This window comes from Pristis pectinata, chromosome 13 (genome assembly GCF_009764475.1).
Source record: "Pristis pectinata isolate sPriPec2 chromosome 13, sPriPec2.1.pri, whole genome shotgun sequence".
In the NCBI taxonomy this organism is placed as follows: domain Eukaryota; kingdom Metazoa; phylum Chordata; class Chondrichthyes; order Rhinopristiformes; family Pristidae; genus Pristis; species Pristis pectinata.
The window spans coordinates 15,162,562-15,180,064 of NC_067417.1; the positions used below are offsets into that span (position 1 = coordinate 15,162,562).

Consider the following 17,503-nt stretch of genomic DNA (forward strand, 5'->3'; position numbering starts at 1 on the left):
TTGGGGGAAAGGGCAAAGAAGCAGCAAATGGAATACAGTGTTGGAAAGTGTATGGTCATGCACTTTGGTAGAAGGAATAAAGGTGCAGACTATTTTGTAAGTGGGGAGCTAATTCAGAAATCGGAGGTGCAAAGGTACGTGGGAGTCCTTGTGCAGGATTTCCTGAAGGTTAACTTGCAGGTTGAGTTGGTAGTAAGGAAGGCAAATGCAATGTTTGCATTCACTTCAAGGGGATGACAATATAAAAGCAGGGATGTAATACTGAGACTTTATAAGGCATTGGTCAGACCACATTTGGAGTACTGTGAGTAGTTTTGGGCCCCATATCTAAGGAAGGATGTGCTGGTGTTGGAGAGGATCCAGACGAGGTTTACAAGAATGATCCTGGGAACGAAAGGGTTAATATATGAGGAGTGTTTGATGGCTCTGTACTCACTGGAGTTTAAGAGGGGGGATCTCATAGAAACCTATCAATTATTGAAAGAGTGGACATGGAGAGGATATTTCCAGTAGTGGGAGAGTCTAGAACCAGAGGGCACAGCCTCAGAAAAGAAGGACGTCTCTTCAGAGCCAAGGAGGAATTTCTTTAGCCAGAGGGTGGTGAATCTGTGGAACTCATTGCCACAACTGGCTGTGGAGGCCAAGTCATTGGGTATATTTAAAGCAGAGGTTGATAGGTTCTTGATTGGTAAGGGTGTCAAAGGTTACAGGGAGAAGGCAGGAGAATGGGGCTGAGAGGGAAAAATAAATCAGCCATGATTGAATGGTAGAGCAGACTTGATGGGCCAAATGGCCCAATTCTATCCCTATGGTCTTATACGTAATTATATCTAATAACTCTCTATTAGTCATGCACTAAATATATAACTAGATCTAACCTTTCAAGACTTAACTGTATAGAAATACATGCAGTCCCTAGAGAATTAAGATACTTTGTGCAGTTTTAGATTTCTCATAGAGTCATAGATTCATACAGCATGGAAACTGGCCCTTCAGCCCAACTGGTCAATGCCGGCCAAGATGCCCATCTAAGCTAGCCCCATTTTCCTGCATTTAGTTCATATCCCTCTAAACCTTTCCTTTCCTATAGCAGGGTGACCAAAGCTGAACACAATATTCCAAGTCACCCTCACCAACATCTTGTACAACTGCAACATAAACTCCCAACTTCGACACTCAGCGCCCTGACTGATGAAGACCAGCGTGCCAAAAGCCTTCTTCACCACCTTGTCTACCTGTGATGCCACTTTCAAGGAACCATGTAGCTCGTTCTATTAGGTTTCTTCTATGAGCAGTTGCAGAACATTCTCAAGGGGGAGGGTGAGCAGCTAGAAGTCATTGTGCACATTGGCACAATGTGTCAGGATTTCTGTTAGGTTTTGGTTAGGCTTAGGTTTCTATGGCAAGCCAAATAACCTCCTTCTGTACATGATTCCTAACATCTTCCTATGAGATGAATATCTTATTACACCAAGAACTATAAAAGTGAACAGTGTGATAAAAAAGAAATGCTAATTTTTTTCAAAGCTAAGAGCTGTTACTGGCCAGTTAAAGATTAAAAGTCAGCAGGAGAGTTGACAGTTGTGTCAAAACTGTAAAGAGATGCAATTGCCTATTGAAACCATGTTTCTTTCCCAAGTAAGGCATTCAGTGGACAATGACATAGAGCAGATGGATCAGTGTAATGTGTCAACACTCAGCCTGAGTCATTATGCAACCATCAGCAATATATTAGACACTGGAGTGAAAGGCAAGTGTAGACTCTAGTGAACATGATTGGTCTTTTGTTAATCATCTTGCTTATTCTTTGCATCTATATAGCAAAGAATCTGCTGGAAAATGACCCAATGCCTTTAAATGGCAGGTATTCTGTTCCAGGGAGATGGTATGAATTGAAAAAAATAACATTTATAATCCTTTACCATAGTTTCAGGTGGACGAATTGGAAGGACAATCATGAATTTGCCTTGGAGAGAAAGAACTTGGTGACGCGCCGCAGAGGAGAAGAAGAGATATATATCGGAACTGGTGGACTTGAAAGCAGAGAGCTCCAGTCACTGCTGGGTTCCAACTTGGAACAAATGGAATATCTTCCAAATTTACTCAACCACCCACAGGTACAACCACAATATTTTAATGCTGATTTGATGCTTCACAGTACCTGAATTGTCATCCTTCTACAATGACAGTGTACTTTAAAAACTATTATGACTTTTGTAGCGTCTTCTGTTTACAACTGTTTTGTTCTAACAGCTTTAAACAATTCTACATCTCCAGTGTTGTGTAGCTTAAGTATTACTGAATGATTGCTTATATAACTGATATTAAGATCTCAGATTTGTACAATGTTCCAGTAAATGTCATTAAAGACAAGCCACTGGATTACAATTCCACATTTACAAACTCCACAATTATCCAATACTAAACCCCTAATAAAATGCAAGAGGGTGGCAGGAGAATCAGGGAAGAGTTGATGGGCATGTGAGAGAGAATAGGTTACAAGGAAATATGTTATTATATATATTATACGTTATTATATGTTACTGTTTTTATCCTGTACTACCTCAATGCACTCTGTACTAACTCAATGTATCTGCACTGTGCAATGAATTGATCTGTAGGAATGGTATGCAAGAAAAGTTTTTCACTGTACCTCGGTACAGGTGACAATAATAAACCAATACCAATGTGGTGGAATGGCTCTGAAGGGGATTTTCCAAAAGCCTGCATAGACTCAGTGGTTTCCTTCCTTGTTGTAAATATTTATAAACAAAAGAACTCTCCACAAAGGATGTGGAGAGTCTGCAGAGAGATATAGATAGGTTAAGTGAGTGGGCAAGGGTCCGGCAGATGGAGTACAATGTTGGTAAATGTGAGGTCATTCACTCTGGAAGGAAAAATAGAAGATCAGATTATTATTTAAATGGTGAAAGATTGCAGTGTGCTGTTATACAGAGGGACTTGTGCTTGTGCATGAATCGCAAAAGGTTGGTTTGCAGGTGCAACAGGTTATCAAGAAGGCAAATGGAATGCTAGCCATTGCTAGAGGGATAGAATTTAAGAATAGAGAGGTTATTCTGCAACTGTACAGGGTACTGGTAAGGCCACACCTGGGTACTGCGTGCAGTTCTGGTCTCCTTACTTGGGGAAAGATATACTGGCTTTGGTGGCAGTGCAGAGGAGGTTAACCAGGTTGATTCCAGAGATCAGGGAGTTAGCCTATGAGCAGAGATTGAGTCTTCTGGGACTATACTCGCTGGGATTCAGAAGAATGAGAGGGGATCTTATAGAAACATATAACATTTTGAAAGGGATGGATAAAATAGAGGCAGGAAGGTTGTTTCCACTGGTAGGTGAGACTAGAACTAGGGGACATAGCCTCAAGGTTCCTGGGAATAGATTTAGGACGGAGATGAGGAGAAACTGCTTTTCCCAGAGAGTAGTGAATCTGTGGAATTCTCTGCCCAGGGAAGCAGTAAAGGCTACCTCATTAAATATATTTAAGACACAGTTAGATTGATTTTTGCATAGTAGGGGAATTATGGGTTATGGGGAAAAGGCAGGTCGGTGGATCTGAGTCTACAGCCAGATCAGCCATGATATTATTGAATGGCAGAGCAGGCTCGATGGGCCAGATGGCCTGCTCCTGCTCCTATTTCTTATGTTCTTAGAACTGCTATACTTACACTCTACTCTGTCTACATTGTCCTCTTTTAAATGATCTTGTACCTTCCATCCAAATGAACATAAAACAAATGTACATCGCCAACTCTACAGGCATCAGTTCTATTGCATTCAAGAGACACTACCCAAGTAAATATGAGAGTCTTCAGAGCAGACACTTTGATAACTCATAAGAGCAGGTTGCTAGAGGAGAATTTAGAATGCCACAAATAATGTCCTAGGAACCAGGAAGAATTTACTTCCAGGACAGATTAAAAAGCATAGCAATAATTAGTTTGTTCATGTTATAGCCCAAGGTTGACCTTTGGTTCGGATTTATTATCTAATTACACTGTGGGTTAAAGCTCATTGCCCATTGATGCCAATTGTGATCAGAACCAATGTTAATATCCTTATATCTGAAAATCCCATGCTTAAATCTACTAAATTTTTAATCCATAACCACAAAATTTAAATAAGTACAGATTTAATTAAGGAATTGTATCCTTGTTCTTTAACCCTTCAGTGTAACCAGGATTGTTATAATGGCCACTTATTTAAAAGACAGCACATTCAGGCCTTCCTTGCATAACTAGGAGTACACAGAGTAATAATATAAATGGTGCTAAGACAAATCTAGAGGAAGAAATGAGGGAGAATAAAACAGATCCATTGATAGGGCTAGACAAGGTGGAGTGAGAGGAGGTACAAGCAGAGCATAAAGACCTTGATCAAAATGTGGACTGGAATGTGTGCTGGTCTTTATCCTCTGCTTGAACCTCCTCCCACTCTATCTCGTCTAGACCTGTCTATGCATCCTTTTTTTTCTCCCCCATATACTTATCCGGATTTGTCTTACCACCATTTATTCTGTACAACAATACCATAGAACCATATGATTAAACTTTTTTTTCTTCTTTTTTTTCAGGCTACTGATGCAGTACATTTTATGGGATTCAGTGAAACAGATAAAACCTTATTTATGCTAAGTATTGGCCAAAGACCAAAAGGCTTGTGCGAAATCTGGCTGTTCCTTAGAGTCGATGGAATTGGAATCTTTGAGGTAAAGAGCATTGATTCTGATCATAGAGTCATGGTGTTACGCAGACTGAAAACAGGCACTTTGGCCCAGCTCGTCAATGCCGATCAAGATGTCTATCCGAGTTAGACCCATTTACTTGTGTCTGTCCCATATCCCTCCAAACCTTTTCCATCCATGCATCTGTCAAAGTTTCTTTTAAATGTTGCAACTGTACCTGCCTTTACTGCTTCCTCTGGCAGCTCATTCTATATATCCGCCACCCTCTACGTGAAAACGTTTCTCCTCAGGTCTCTTTTAAATCTTTCCCCTCTCACCTTAAATCTATGTCCTCTGGCTTTAGACTTATCTACCCTGGGCAAAAGAAGATGACCATCAAGCTTACCTACGCCCCTCTGGATTTTATATCCCTCTATAAGGTCACTCCTCAGTCTCTCACGCTCCAGGAAAAAAGTCCCAGCCTATCCAGCCTCTCCTTATAACCCAAGCCCTCCAGTCCTGATAACATCCTCGTGAATCTTTTCTGCACCCTCTCCAGATTAGTGACATCCTTCCCATAGCTGGGTGACCAGAACTGCACACAATACATGTGGTCTCACCAATGACTTCGCACAGCTGCAATATGACATCCCAACTCCTGTAGTCAATGCCCTGACTGATGAAGACAAGCATGCCAAACACCTTCTTCACTGCCCTGCTTACCACTTGTGTCACCACTTTCAGCAAAATTACAGGAAATGGTAACATAAATAAGAAATTCTCAAATTGCTGTCATGTCATATTTATTAGACAATACTATTTTAGAAATTGACACATAATTATAGAATGTTAAATTTAATATATCCTTTAGCAATAGTAGTGATAGCAATAGTAGTGATACCAATGTATACAGTTTATTTCTCATACCTATTAATATCTTTGGCATCATTTCATCTCAAGCTATAACATTACAAATCCTGATACTAATTCTATATAGGAGAAAAGACCAGTACAAAAAGAAATTAATGCAATAATTATTTTGTATTGCCTGTAAATTCACTTGAGAAGTTTATTTTTCAAAACTGTATTTCTGTCACATAATAACGTGCTCCCATATGTCTTATTGCTTACGCAGGAAACAAATAACTTTTGAAAAGTTAAATGAACAAATGTAACCACTAACTGTGCTCCACAACCAGCAAATTATATCAATTACCAGCTAACCATTTGGTGGTGAAATTGGCCCGTATACCAGAAATTTCCTATTATCCTTTGCATATAGTCCTTTACATTCATTGTATTAGGCAGATGGCATCTTAATTAAATAGGTCACTCCAAATTGTAATGATCATTCAATACTAATTGTGGTGTCAACCTTGAGTAGGGGATTCAGCTCAAATTAAATTTCAGAAGTAAGGGGTGCAACTGAAACAAGGTGAGGCTGCCAGGACTGATTTGTGTAAGCAGACTTTCGACAACGTAATTTTACTGCATCATATTATGTGCTTAATAGTTTTTATAAAGGACAGTTAAGATGCTAAGTTTGTACAGAAAGAAATCGATGCGATGGCTTTTGTGTATACATTGATAAACCTTGGTTTGATTTACCTCCTTTCATAGAGCATTGTTAATTACTTTTTCCATTGAGGTGATGTCTAAATATTCTCCTGCTGATAGTGAAGCTTTCTTTCAGTCTCCAGTCCAACTTGATGCACTTGTAAGTGCGGAGAGTGAGAAATGTTGGCGTGGAGGTGGTCTAAAACTGGAATGTCTTGAATCACATCGTCGATGGCACATTTCTTTCAATGGGCTTTTGAGGTCAGTATTGATCAAAATCTGAGAATTTTCAAGGTACCATGATGTTGATTAATTCATTAAAGAATTTGTATGTTAAAATCATTGCCAGGAATTTTATTTTAAACATGGCAATAGATGTAAGACAGTGATAAACGTTGCTGGGAAACATAGACAGTTCCAATCATATCGATAGAAATGCCACCAAGTCTGGGACTGTATGTGCCCCCAAACATGGAAGCTGCAAATCTTTCGGCAAATGTTTTCCAGCACCCACAGACTATGCTGTGACATTGCACTGCTAACAGAGTCCAGTGGCTATGTGCAGAGCTATTCCAGCACTTAAAACCACCCTGACAAAATTTGCTAAAGCAAGGTATGTTTTAGTTAAACTAAAATAATTTTTAGAAACATAAATGATTTTGCTTGTTTTTAAATGTTTTCTGCATATTGCTTTTTCCATATTTTAATAATTTTGTTTTTTAATGGTTTATTTTGTTTAATGATTTAGAAAGCCAAATATATATTCAATACCTTTCAAGCATCTTAGTCACTTTGCAGTCAGTGAAGCCAGTAGTGTTGGTTGGCTGAATGACAAAGCTTTTTCAGCATATTTTGGTCAGGGTATTCTGACACGTCCTTCTGAAATGCCTCAATTAGTTGATCTCCAGGGAACCACTGTGGGAAAACCTGGACATTTACTGTAAATCACCAGTAAGCACAGTTTATTTCCTGCTAACACTGAAATCCTGTCCAATGTTTAACAAACTGCTAGCTATCTTACAAAATGAATTTCACATGTGAACCACTAAATAATATTTTGTGGTTAATCAATATTTTAAGTCTTGAAAACATTTGTCAAATACTGAAGAGAAACTAAGCAAATGAAAGATTTATACAGATCCTTTCACGTCCTTGGGATGACTGAAAATTGTTCACAGTCAATGAATTATGCGTGACTTGCAGTCACGCGTGACATAGGCAAGTACAGAACTCATAATGCAGAGAACAATAAGACCTTTTTGATCTTTTAAGTATTCTTGGTTGAGGGACATTGGGAAAACTCTCCTTGAAAAGAATTTTTTGGATTCACCTCAACAGGTAGATAGACTGGGCAGCCATCATTAAAACAAAACCTATGTGCTTACTATAAATATTAATACTTCCTTGATGTACTTAGCATAGCCAGAAGTGACCATAGAACATTAATAACCCTTATGTTGGCAAATAGTGTTAATGGCAGCCAGTTGTTATGCTTACAGAATTTCATAATTTTTCTCTGCAGAAAGCCACACAAGTGGAATGAAGAAGGAGAAGAATTTCTCCATGTCAAGTTTGGATTTATGTACGCTAAGTAAACCACCAATTAAAAGTCATCTTAAAAAACACACTTGATTTCTATGTTACAGATAACAAATATGCATGAACATATCTCAAAAGGGAGTCTGGCCATTATTATTTCACAATGGCATTATTGAGGACCACACTTCATACTTTTGTGTGGAAATGGAGTAAAATAAATTATTAGCAATAGATGTACCTTTGTACCTTCTGTTGGATATCTAATAACATAGTTAGAAATGTCCCTTCTGATGAGGATTACTAACCTGAACTGTTAACCCTGTTTCTTTCTTCATAGATGCTGCATAACCTGCTGAGCAAATAAACCTGCTGTTTATTTCAGATCCCTTCTTTACCTCTGCTGTTAGGATGTGCACATAAGACCCAAAAAAAGATATTGGCTTTTCATCCGTTCTATGGGGACTCTAGTTAAGCCATTGATTTGTCAAAGGATAGTTCAATAGCCATTTGTATGTCCTCTAACACAGTTATGGGTCAAATTTGCTGGAGGTAACTATTGTCTTCAACCAGTCAACCTCACCCCGACAGTGCAGAAACAGGTGGCTGGGAGGATGAATGACTGGAACAATATAGAGCATCGCACTACTAAGAAAATAGGAATTGACCTGCATAACAAGCTGCTAGTGAGCACACAACAAAGGCACATTAACAGAGTGTAGGACTTTGTAATTCATCAAGGTTGTTAGTTCGACAGAAGATGCAAATTGTGTGCCATGGTTGAAAGACCCTGAGATGGAGCGGTGGGACACCAGAATCTTTGAATCATTCAAACATAAGGAAATCATTTGGCTCATCATTTGTGCCAGCTCTCTGAAGAAATTATTAATTATTCCCTCTTCCTTGTTCTCTCCCATAGTTCTACTTATTTTTTAAAGCTACATACCCAATTCCATTTTCAAAGTTGTAATTTAAATTGCTTGTACAATGTAGAGGACTGCATCTCAGATCAGAATAACTCACTGCCTCTCCATCTCCCTCTGTTAAAGCATTAGAATTCAGTCATACTTGAAGTGATGAAAGTGAAGAAACACTTTGCTGATGCAATCACAGTTTCAGCCACCTCCTTACAGCAAGTGTAAACCGTAAACAGAGTGCATTTGCTGAAATCCCTCGTGATAACCTTGAAGGAGCTGGAGATAAAAAGGCTGAGAGATAAAGCAACCGTGGCAATGCCAGGCTGGATGTGTCAATGGGTTACATATATAGTGGCAGGGAGTGATACAATCTTATCACCCCACCCCTAGCAAAACATAACCTCTTTATCTACTGCTCCTCAGTGAAGTGCAGATATGTTGTCTTGGCCTACATGCTTTATTTTGGAAGTTAAGAAGGTCTGGGAGACATCTCCTTCAATTTGCCTCCCTTCAACCTTGTGGTACCCCACTCCCCAAACTTCTCCTCTCCCTCATCTTACAGCCAGTGACCCGCATCAAAAAATGAGTGGATTGACAGAAAGTGTTCAGACCACTGTACAGCCCCTATTGAAAGAATTTAAAAAGCAAATTTGTTTTTTTTTTAAATGAAGAAAACGGAGTTGCAAAACAGTACAATATGTTCATCTGGAGCATCTCCTGAATTCCATTCATTAATTAGACCCATGCCTGGTTAGAAAGGCTATTCTAACTATTTAAATTGAAAGCCACACGAAAACTGAAGCAAGCAGAAGTCTTAAAATAAATTGCCAACTTAACCCTGTCATTCAATTTTGATCTCTTTCGCTCACGTGAATGGAATAGCAATGAGAAAAGAATCACTCCCAAAATGGGCAATAATATTGTTATTAACGGAAGAGGCTGTACTAATTATATTCTTTGAATAAAACAGATTTGTATTCCTTCCTACCTTGATCAAAGAACTTTTTCCTTTAAACTTTACACAATATTTTACTGGTTAACACTATCACTTGTATGTAAAGCTACCAAATCCAATGTGCAAAATAATTATAAAAATCATCCTATTAATCAACTTTATACATTTTTCCCACAGCTGGTCAGCTTTCTCCAGTGTGTTTGATTTTAAAAACGATATTCACCCCTGTGCACTTGCTCAGGGTTTTGCGAATGAGAAGTGGAACAGACAATTCGCTGTAAATCTGGCTATGTGAGTACTGTGCTTTTCTATTTAGAGGAAGTTTAATTAAGTAACTAATTGTGTGACTAAAGATCTGAAAGCAAGTATCATGGGGGAAAGTACACAAAAAAATTAAAATAATAAACATTATTTCGATAGGGAGAGACTGCAGAGCTCTGAGATAAATGGGGATCTGGTGTACCAGTGCACGATCTGCAAATCCTTCTGGGGCTGTGTCCTTTCCTTTCTCGGTAACATCCTCCATAACTATAGCCTTCTAGGTCTCTGCATCTTTCCAATTCTGGCTTCATGGTCATCCTAATTTTAGATTGTCCACTAATGGTAGTTGACTCTGCTGCTGCCTTGCTTATTGAAGTGCGAGCCACAAATGTAGATTGTCATTGTAACTGATTGAGATTTCATTGTCAAGAATGAAGAAATAGGTTGAAAATTAGATGCTTAAATAAACATTACCTATAACATATATCGCAGATGGAAAAAAAGTCAGATAAACAAATATTTCTGGTTTTTCAAGTTTATGTTTACATTTATTGCAGTTACATTGCATCAAGACTACCCACCTGGTGCATTTTGGGTCTAGTTTCTGCCTTTTACTGATTCAAAACTTGGTTATCAATTATACTGGCATTTAACATAAACTTGCACATAATCCACAGGAGAAGTTTTGAGTATTAGCAGTGGAATGCTGCAATTTAGAGCACACTCTAATCAGGCTTGCCCTGTGCCAATATTGAATTTCTTGTTACAAATGAGAAAAAACTCTTCAATTTGGACCACGATGTTTTTACTAAATTGTTAAGGGCTTTCTAAGTTCTGTGTCTCTGCAATAGTTACTTTTTTCAACATTGAATAGAAATTAAAAAGAGCTGTGTATTTTTCAACATTTTCCCACGTATATATATTTAGCACTATCTGTGCAATCTTTTTTATCTTGGCAGCACTGCTTTAGTTATCCTAATTCAGGGAATGTCGAGTCAATCCAGCGTGGGTGCAGAACTAGCCCTGAAAAATGTGTTTTCTGTACTTTGTGTCACGTACAAACCAGGGCACATAATGCACAACCCACTCCTTGTAGTGTTAGCCCATGCAAAATCATTACCAGCCTTTATACAATCCTGCAATTTCCTATCCTCCGAATTCTACAGACCTTGTTGGATTGGTAAGAATGAAGTATAACTAAATTCCCTAAATACATAATATAAATTTTACATTCAAGTTAAGTCTACAAACTAATTTACAATTGCAAACATGTAGGTGTTCTCCCTGCAAGGATACTGCATTATTTTTGGTTGTAGAATTATATGTTAAATTTGAAATTTTAACTTCCTGTCACAAGTGGAATTTTGTAACAATGAGCTTTGTCTGTTGAAGAGTCCCATTACAGTTTGATTGCTTTGTTAGATTAGATAATAGTTATTATTTAGATACAAAGGCAAACTGTAAAAATGGAAAATATGGCATCTACTTCATATTTGTTCTGGAACTGGATGTGGGTAAATATAGGATCAGACTTCAAACGATTACTCCGGCATATTTGCCTATCTTGTCTATTTTTAACTGTGTAGGATGATTTGCTTGTGTGCTAGTCTTGTCATCCAGGTCAAAAGGAAACATCTAGGAACAGGAAGGTTTGAGGAAATTGGTTGGAAACTTTTCTGAAACCTTTACACATATAGCACAGCCACTGGGCTTTGACAAACATAATGGACATAATCCAAACAAAAAAACATTTTTAGGTGCAGGAAATCTGAAAATAAAAAAAAAGAAAATGCTGGAAATAGTACAATCATTCCATTCCAGTCTTGTAGCTCTCAATTCCAACATTCAGCTTGTATTTTACTTCCCTCTCCTGCTTAATTTGTCTCCTCCCGTTTCCCATCCCCCTCAGACATATCTTACCATCCTCTTTCAGCTGACACCATCACCACTTTCTCCTAGTCTCCACACTACTTCTCTGCAATTTTAAATTGGAATTGGAATTGGTTTATTGTTGTCACTTGTACCGAGGTACAGTGAAAAACTTGTCTTGCATACCGTTCATACAGATCAATTCATTACACAGTGCATTGAGGTATTACAAGGTAAAACAATACAGAATGCAGAATAAAGTGTCACAGCTACTGAGAAAGTGCAGTATTTAACTTTGCCCAGTTCTGATGAAAGAACTGAAATGTTAACCTTGTTTCTCTCTCCAAAGACCTGCTGAGTATTTCCAGTATTTTCTGTTTTTATAATAGATTATATGTGGTTTTTATAATTATAATTTTTACTATTTTGTTTCAAAAGCATTGTTTCTCTTATTTATTTACACGTCTTGTCTATTTACAGGTAGTACAGCATGATGTTTTATGCTAGACTTTCTTGCATTGATTATGTCCATTATTTCATCTTTCTTGAGCAAAGTCTTTACCCTGATTCTTGCAATGAGAAGCCAACATTCGCATCTGCCTGCATTTAAGTAATCCACTGGATGGAAACTCGTAAGCCAAACAGAGGCTAAAGAGCGGCTTTGCACACCTGATAAGCAAGACAGCAGTGCTATGCCAGTGGACTCCTCGTGGAATCTAATGGGACAGCATGGACTTGCTCTGATTTCCCAACTCTTTAGGCCAGGAGATTTTCCCCCACTGAATAAGCACCAGGTTAGAGCTAGGGCCAGTTAAGCAGCACCATTGAAATGATTGGGTAGAAATGGCTGTACACGGAAAGGGACACAAATCTATTTGATTCAGATGTTAAACATATTTAATTGCTTTAAGTGCCTTTGATTGCCTTTTTAAATGATACACTTTGACTTGGAGATCTACTTCTCCTCATGCCTCACTGCAGACTTTAGGGATGTGTTTTTTGCCCCTTGCTCAATAATGGGGGCAGATTCACTATTTCCTATTACTTCTTTCCTCTCCACTCTGTCGTCACCCACCTATTTCAAAACCAGATTCCACATCAAGGTATCACATGTAGGGCATAAGAATCTCTCAAGTTTCAATGATACAACAACTTTGGGACAGAAACCAGGAAACAGCTTGAAGAACAAAGACAGCAAGTGACAATAATAAACCAATACCAATACCAAATAGTTACACTGTGCTTTCAATGATTCTATGCCTTTAGGTTCCAGCAGCAACTGTCTCACTATGAACAGTGGGGTCAGTTTGTGGGGGATCTAGAAATTGAGGGACATGAGAAGAAAGAGCTTCCGCTGAGAGGACCAAAGAGCCGTTTATCTGGTAACAAAAATAAAATGTTAACCTATCTGAATTCATGCTTGAGTTTAACATTAAATCAGATGTCACTGATTGTTCACATTCTGCTTATTTACATTAAATTCCTTTGCAATTTTATTGGAATAACCAAATGAGTGTTTGCTTCAGAAAAATGAAAACCTACTCTGAACCTAACTTATGTCATCACACAAATATATCATTTGATATCTACATATTGTGCTAAAATTAAATCTGTAATATTTATCTGGACTTTGACTTCCTCATACAGCACTGGGGAATTGCCTTCCGTGTCAAAGTGTTAATACTAAAAATCAAATTTATTTCTATTACCTCTTAGGAATCTGGAATTGGTCTGTTATCTATCGCTATGTGGCATTTATTGTGCACTTTGAGGTAAGAGATTAAAATGTTTTTGACAGCTAATCACAGAGTTCCGCTTCTTATTTCTGTTAAGTTTAAATATTGTGTTTGTGGAATGACTTTCAGGTATTTAGTTCCCTTTTGGTATTATTCGTAGATTATTTAACACACTCATATTAAAACCTGTGGGCAAAATTTAAGCACATCATTTTAAAAGCTGGTTAAAAAATAGATTACCTGCGATAACATTGAGTATTTCTCTGAGATAATTCCTGCCAGAAATTACAGATACTTTACAATACTATATCTTTCTCAGTGACACCAAACTTCATGCCAGTTACATAAGGCCTTAATGAAATAGTTTAGCTACAATTATTAATAGAAATAAAATGATAATGAATAGTAATAATTTAATTCTCATGTTGAAGATGTTAATCCACTTACTTTATTCACCCAATGTAAACCTATAGTAGATAAACAGATTTTTATACATTTATTACATTGACCTTTGGGTTTCATTATGTTAAGCCAAAATCTTAAGGTACTTTATACTTAAAATCTGCGGGCAAAATTTAAGCATGTCATTTTTGCAGCTGGTTAAAAAATAAATTACCTGTGCTAATATTGAGTATTTTCTGAGATTACTCCTCCCAGAAATTACGAATACTTTCCAATGTTATATCTTTCTCAATTACATCAAATTCATGGAAGAAAACTTCATGCCAGCTACACAAGGCATTGTATTCTGATTTGCTGCTTTATGCTTCTTTTCAATGGCAGCTTGCTTCACTCACCTCTGAGGAACCCTCCATCACCCTTCATGAACACTGCTGAACCAGCTCCTAAATCTTCTACACCTGAACAATACCTTACCCTATCTCACTTCTCTGATGCTATTATTTAAAGCAGCTCAACCACTTTCAATCGATCTATTTTCGCCCTCTATAACTCCTCAGTGCTTGTCAATGTTTGTGAGGTGTGCAGATTCCCTGGCAATGGTAAGGTCAGGCCTTTAATTAACACCAGAGCAGGTCACATCCCACTGGCTAAGACCAACATCAGTGTATGAGACCTGTGACATCAGCTGTATGTGCAGTACTATGGTCTATGGTGTTTTATTTTGGATCCTGTACAGTAAAAAAGGCTGTGCTTTTTTTCTCCTGCAGACTGGAATATCTGTGCATTTGCTGTGCATTTCCTTTCAAAACTCTATCACACAGTAAGTATCAAACACAATCTCCAGTCATTTCAAAGCACCTTACTGCTAATGAACTAACACTGGTGCATAGTCACCATTACAGCTTCATCCTCAGGGAAACCTCACAGCTGGACATTTGCAGTGGGCAGCACTGTTTGAACAGATGCATCCTGGAGACAAGGGCTACTCTATACTCCCCTGTCTTCTCAAACCAATTCACTCCTACAACAGTGGCTGAGCACTGACAGAACAAGGGTCATGCTAGCACCAGAGTTGTGGAAAATATCACTGGTGTTCTAAAAGTTAGATTCTGTTTCCTGTATCGGGGGGGGGGGGGGGGGGTTGCCCTACAGTGTACACCGACTACATGCAGAGACTTCCTCCTGATCTGATGCATGCTGCACAAACTAGCAAACCAAAGACAACAGCTGATGCCAGAAGAAAAGCAGCAAGGAGACTTGGAGCCCGAGGAGCAGGCATTGTCTGCACTGTATGCAAGGACTCCTTGATAGGGCGATGCTTCTTTCAAGAAGCCTCCGACTAAACAGTCCAAATGAGCCCTCTACACACCACAACAACAGTATCGACCAGCAATCTGGTTCTGGAGCCCCACCTGCAATTATTAAGAGAGATTAATAAACAAATCCCTAATCCAATTACTGAAAAGACTTGCAGGAACATCTATTTGCATGTTGCTTGAATGTATTGGGGTTTTTCACATCTGGAGGAGGCAACTGCAGTCATTTTTTGCCAGGCTCTTCAGGTGTTGATCCTAGTTTTTGTCCTGGGCCGCCTAATAGATCTGATTTTCCTCCCTAACATTTACTTTACTAAAAAGAATGTCCAGGTCTTTTTCAATAAATCCTGGGGCTCTCTCCTTCTGCACTACAACCTGTTTCTCTTCAATAGCAACTAGTGTGTTGCTATGTGTGTGCCAATGGGTACTTATGTTTAAGACCTGTTTCCCTTCGCAAATTGCAGTACACCAAAGTACTTCTACAATGGCTGTGGTCTTGTCATACTGGTCCTGATCTACACTATTTTGAACATCCTTTTGGCTAATATAATATTTTTTTGTATGGGGGTCCCAAATACACAATAGTACTAAATACAAAAACAATTTGATGCGCCAAAAATGACCTAAATCCAACTAGTAAGCTTCTATTAACAATGCAGCACATTTTAATCAAATTCTGTCAGTTTCTATTGATGTTCATCCTTTCAAGTTCTGAGCCAGATAAGGGGAAAATTGTTAGCATTCCCTGGATTTGTCTTCAACTTCTGTAATGTTTGTAAAAAAGATAAAAGCCAAAGGTAGTCAGCTCTATAAACAAGGAAACTAACTTATACAAGTGGTCAAATTAAATGCAAGAGTTCACTTTCTGTAAATCTTTACATTTTGTTTACTGTAAAAAAAAGCAATTACTTGAGAATAACCATTTTTGATTCAGAAATTTGAGTTCTATTTGAAAATGAGTGCATTGAAAATATGGTATTTATTTGTTGCTTTTGTAAATCAAATCTCCAGTAACCTTGAAATTAACTTCTGGGTTTTGCACAAATAGCACTACACTCTAATCTCGTTCAATGTTTCTTATCCCACTCTCATTTCAGTTGATCAACATCTTAATATAGTCATGATGTTATTTTGTTTAATGCTGAAATTTTTTAAAACAATAATTTGAACTTATATGGGACCTTGAACATCAATCAAAATCCAAAGATGTGATATTCATTCAACTTACAAATGTCTCAACGATGTTCTTCCAGTATGAATATAGGCTATGTTACATTTCCAAATGGGAAAAAGGCTGGGATTAGCTGGTCAGATGCTTCTTTGGCTGACATTGCTGATGATGGCATCATTGAAAACATCTACCAAATAAAATTTACATCAGGTGAGACAAAAGAACAGGTTAGTTGGTGAATTTACTTTTGCTCTTAAATAAGAGGAGAGTGCTCCTGAGAATTGAGAAAAATGATTATGCTTCTGTCAGACCCATTTTAGGTTCTTTATTATTTGCCATCAACTCTAGTTTTCTCTATTTTTATGGTAAACATGCAGTTAATTTCATCAACATTATATGGGTTTTCATAAGTCAAACAACCCCTTCTAATCTGAGGACATTCTTTGGTTCTTACAATCAAAAAGTTATTCCTATCCCTCCCTCTTTCTGTAATATCTCAAACAGTTTTTCCTGTAATTCAGTTTCTTGGAATTATTTGAAAATGGAGCAGAGGGAATACCCACAGCCACTTTTCAGGAGTTAACCAATGCTTCTTAAAATCTCAGTTGTCTAAAATACTAGTTTTTAGGTTATTTGGAATTGGAATTGGTTTATTATTGTCACATGTACCGAGGTACAGTGAAAAACTTGTCTTGCATACTGTTCATACGGATCAATTCATTACATAGTGCATTGAGGTAGCACAAGGTAAAACAATACATGATGCAGAGTAAAGTGTCACAGTTACAGAGAAAGTGCAGTGCAGGTAGACAATAAGATGCAAGGTCACAATGAGGTAGATCGGGAGGTCAAGACTCCATCTTATCGTATTAGGGAACCATTCAATAGTCTTATAACAGCAGAATAGAAGCTGTCCTTGAGCCTGGTGGTATGTGCTTTCTTGCTTTTGTATCTCTGCCCGATGGGAGAGGGGAGAATAGAGAATGTCCCAGGTTGGTGGGGTCTTTGAGTTCTAACTTTCTAGTTAGAGGTTGGAGCAAGTCTTTTCACCTATTGCCCCGAGGCTGAGTCTACCTGCTTTTAAAGATTAAACATTTATATA

General features: G+C 38.0%; 1 protein-coding gene across 1 annotated transcript in view; it reads left to right on the plus strand.

Annotated features, from left to right (window-relative positions):
• Positions 1–1,772: 1,772 nt before the first annotated feature.
• The window catches only part of LOC127577460 (uncharacterized), a 44,130-nt gene continuing 28,399 nt past the window's right edge, over positions 1,773–17,503 (plus strand). The window contains exons 1-9 of the mRNA XM_052028683.1: positions 1,773–2,117; positions 4,592–4,726; positions 6,375–6,499; positions 7,761–7,820; positions 9,824–9,937; positions 13,043–13,158; positions 13,493–13,548; positions 14,682–14,734; positions 16,484–16,611. Coding sequence (XP_051884643.1) covers positions 1,773–2,117; positions 4,592–4,726; positions 6,375–6,499; positions 7,761–7,820; positions 9,824–9,937; positions 13,043–13,158; positions 13,493–13,548; positions 14,682–14,734; positions 16,484–16,611 — 1,132 coding nt within the window. The remainder of the gene's footprint in view (positions 2,118–4,591; positions 4,727–6,374; positions 6,500–7,760; positions 7,821–9,823; positions 9,938–13,042; positions 13,159–13,492; positions 13,549–14,681; positions 14,735–16,483; positions 16,612–17,503) is intronic.